At 67.0% G+C, this 3,359-nt stretch overlaps 1 protein-coding gene across 1 annotated transcript in view; it reads right to left on the bottom strand.

Annotated features, from left to right (window-relative positions):
- The window catches only part of PRR36 (proline rich 36), an 11,099-nt gene that overhangs the window by 1,151 nt on the left and 6,589 nt on the right, over nucleotides 1–3,359 (bottom strand). The window contains 5 exon segments of the mRNA XM_024746010.1: nucleotides 1–2,035; nucleotides 2,129–2,241; nucleotides 2,470–2,569; nucleotides 2,686–2,960; nucleotides 3,123–3,258. Of these exon segments, the coding sequence (XP_024601778.1) occupies nucleotides 1–2,035; nucleotides 2,129–2,241; nucleotides 2,470–2,569; nucleotides 2,686–2,960; nucleotides 3,123–3,258 (2,659 nt within the window).

The following is a 3,359-nucleotide window of genomic DNA, read 5'->3' as shown; positions in this document are numbered from 1 at the left end:
CCCGCCCCTTCCGTCAACTCCGCCCTCAGACCCAACTGTCCTGCCCCCGAGTTGCAAAGCCTCGCCTCCGACCTCGCCCCTCCTACTGGTCCGCAGTGTCAGGAGGGCTGCTTACCTGAGGTGCCGCGGATGGCCAGCGGCGGAGCAGAACCTCGGCTCCAGGCGGCCGGGTGGCAGGCGGCGAGCTCCGCATCGGCGGGCGGGGAGGTTGCGGCGCCGCTCTCGGGCCCACTGTCGTAGCCGCGCAGCTCTTCGGGCGTGCTCGTAGCGCTGCTGCTGTGGCCCGCCAGGTCCGGGCCGCTCAGCGTACTGGACGGGCTGCGCGAGGGTGGCGGCGGTGGGCCCGGGGCCAGCGCCAGGGTCAGCCGTGGGCCCGAGATTGGGGCATCGGGACCCGGGGTTGGGGGACGGCGTGGGGCTTGCAGAGGGGGTGAGGCAGGGGGAGAGGGAGGGGTCTGCAAAGCGGGCAAGGCCAGGGAAGGTGGAGCCCGCGGAGGGGGCGAGGCCAGGGGAAGGGGAGGATCTTGCAGAGGGGGTGAAGCAGGGGGAGAGGGAGGAACTTGCAGAGGGGGTGAAGAGGGGGGAGAGGGAGGGGCCTGCGGAGGAGGTGAGGCCAGAGAAGGTGGAGCCCGATGAGGGGGCGTGGCCAGGGGAGAGGGAGGGTCTTGCAGAGGGGGTGAAGCAGGGGGAGAGAGAGGGGCCTGCAGAGGGAGCGAGGCCAGAGGAGGTGGAGCCTGCAGAGGAGGCAAGTTCTGAGGAGAGGGAGCGGCCTGAAAGGGAGGCGTGGCCAGAGAAGGTGGAGTGTGTGTGGGGGGCACGGCCAGTGGAGGAGAGGCCTGCAGAGGCTGTGAGGCCAGAGATGGTGTCTGTATAGGAGGAGTGGCCTGTAGAGGGGGAGTGGCCAGAGGCGCGGCCAGGGGAGAGGGTGAGCCTACAGGAGGAGCACCTGGCCGAGAGAGTGTGGTCAGACGAGAGGAAGGGGGAGAGGTCTGTGAAGGGGATATGGCCAGAGAAGGGTCCTGTGTGGGAGGCGTGGCCAGTGTATAAGGCGTGGCCTGAGGAGGTGGAGACAGAGAAGGACCGGCCTCCGGAGGGGGCGTGGGCAGAGCAGAAGGAGCCTGAAGAGGGGGTGTGGTTAGGGAAGAAGACGGGCTCCTCAGAGATGTTGCTTGAGATAGAGAGGATTGTAGAGGGGCAGTGGCTGGTGGCAGAGGACCCGACAAAGGAGGTGTGGCCAAGGGAGAGGGGAGAGCTGGAAAAGGGGGTAAAGCCAAAGACGCCTCGGTGGGGGGCATACTCTGCAGAGCGGGTGAAACTGATGGAGGGACTGAAGTCAGAAAAGTGGCCGTGGCCAAGGAAGAGGCGGATACCTCCGGAAAAGATGTACCCAGATGTGCGGGGGGAGCTTGCAAAGGAGGTGTGGCCGGTGGAGAGGGGAGGGTCGGCAGAGAGGGTGGAGCAGAGGGAGGAGGGGCTAGTGGAGGGGGCGTGGCCAATGGGTGGATATGGGCCTGGGGAGGGGGCGTGGTCGGTGGAGATGGTGGGAGCGAGCCCCTCAAGGGAGTGTCTGTGATATGGGAAGGCGGTGCAATAGGACAGGGTAGGGAGGAGGTGGCCAAAGGAGGAGAAAAGCCCTGTGCGGGGACTGCGCCCTTCCTTGGGGGTGTGGCCTGCGGGGGGCGTAGAGCCTGCAGTCCTCTGGACTTGGGCTGCGAGGGATGCCCCAGAGCCCGGGGTGTTCCAGCCGGGGAAGCCCCGGAGCGGGCTGGGGAGGACAGAGGAGTGGCGCTGGAGCCCAGGGGGCGCAAGGTTGGCCTCTGGAGGCCCCCGCCGGCGCTGGGTCGCCTCCTGGTGGCAGGGCTCGGCTCCGCGGCGCTGCGCTCTGGGGCGCTGCTCACTGATTTTCTGGAAGCCTCGGTCGGGGGCCGGGGCCGGGCACTCGGAGCTGCCCGGGGGACACCCACCTCAGCGCCCGCAGCCCGGGATCGACGGGAGATGGCCGAGGAGGAGACGGCTGGAGTGGACCCAGAAGAGTCTGGGGACAAAGCAGAAAACCGAAGGGTCGCCGATCCTTCTAGGCTGGTCCCCCTCACATCCGAGGAATCCCCTTCCTCCCCAGATCACATACCTCTCCGTGCCCCAGCGCTCAGGGCGCTCCTTCTGGGCCCTTCAGGGGCTTTTCCTCTGGCCACAGGTTCCTCAGCTGGGGGCCGGAGCCCCTTCTGCCCAAGAGGGCCTGGCCTGGGGACAAAAGGGTCTGCGCTCAGGACAGCGCTCCAGCTCCTTGTTTCGTCTCCCAAGTCTACATTTCCCCGTGGGTGAGGACATATGCCCTCTCTGCCAACCAATAATAGCTTTCACCAATTTGCGCCCAGTGATGAGCAAGTACTCCCACACACTTTAATTAAAAGCTTCCAGATGGAGACACTAACCCTTGCCCAAGGCAACAGGGGAGAGGGGGCTTGTTACCTGGTGGGCGCGCTGGCATGCCCCGAGCTAGAGATACAGCCTGGGCCTGGGGTCTTCGCAGGGGCCCGCTCCCCTCTCCCAGCTGCTGGGGGCCTGGAGGCTGTGGGGGGAAGGCCGAGTCAACGCAGGTGCCCCGGAAAGGAAGGGGAGGCTGGTGCCTCAGAGGAGAGGGAGGCAAGAAGATGGGGTCCGAATCAGGGAAAGAGGCTGGAGTACCTGGGCTCCGGGGGCCTGTCCCAGCACTCCGCGGTGGTCCCCCCCGGGGAGTAGCCTCCGGGAGAGCGGCTCCCCGGCTGCCCCCCGCTCGCTCTGCCAGAGGCCCTCGCCCTGAAGCTCCCGCTGCTCCCAGAACTCGAAGAGCCGCGCTGGTTACGGGGGGAAGGGGTCGTGGAGACCCTGGGGGCTTGGGGGTCGGAAGGTTGGGAGGGCGAGAAGAGGGCGTCCGACCGGCGGCCCCTGTCCTGGACTTGTCCCTCTTGTCCATCTCGCACCTGATGAGGAGACAGACCGATCAGCATCCCAGGTCCTGGACAGCTACGCTGCCTGCAGGGATCTGGGTCCTGGCACCTCTCGGCTCTTTCCCCAGCGTCGCCACCCATGCGCGCCCAAACCTCTGCCTGGATCCACTTCCTTCCCACCCACCCACCACTCACCAGCGCAGCTGCTCATGGTTGTCCCCAAGTCCCACCCTCACCGCCTTCCTCCAGGCCATGCCAGCCTCATGGGAGCGCGCCGAGTAGGGCGGCCGGGAGCGCGTAGGAGGGAGGGGCTGCTTCTCCGCGGCTGCGCCTGAGGACCCCAGACACCCAACCGGTCGGGCTTCGGGGGGAATCCCTTGGGGTCCCGAACTCAGCCTAACCTCCTCTCCCCAACCCCTGCCATACACACCT

The sequence above is a fragment of the Neophocaena asiaeorientalis genome, unplaced genomic scaffold (genome assembly GCF_003031525.2).
Source record: "Neophocaena asiaeorientalis asiaeorientalis breed wild unplaced genomic scaffold, Neophocaena_asiaeorientalis_V1.1 scaffold357, whole genome shotgun sequence".
Taxonomy (NCBI): domain Eukaryota; kingdom Metazoa; phylum Chordata; class Mammalia; order Artiodactyla; family Phocoenidae; genus Neophocaena; species Neophocaena asiaeorientalis.
This window is presented reverse-complemented; position numbering and strand designations above follow the sequence as displayed.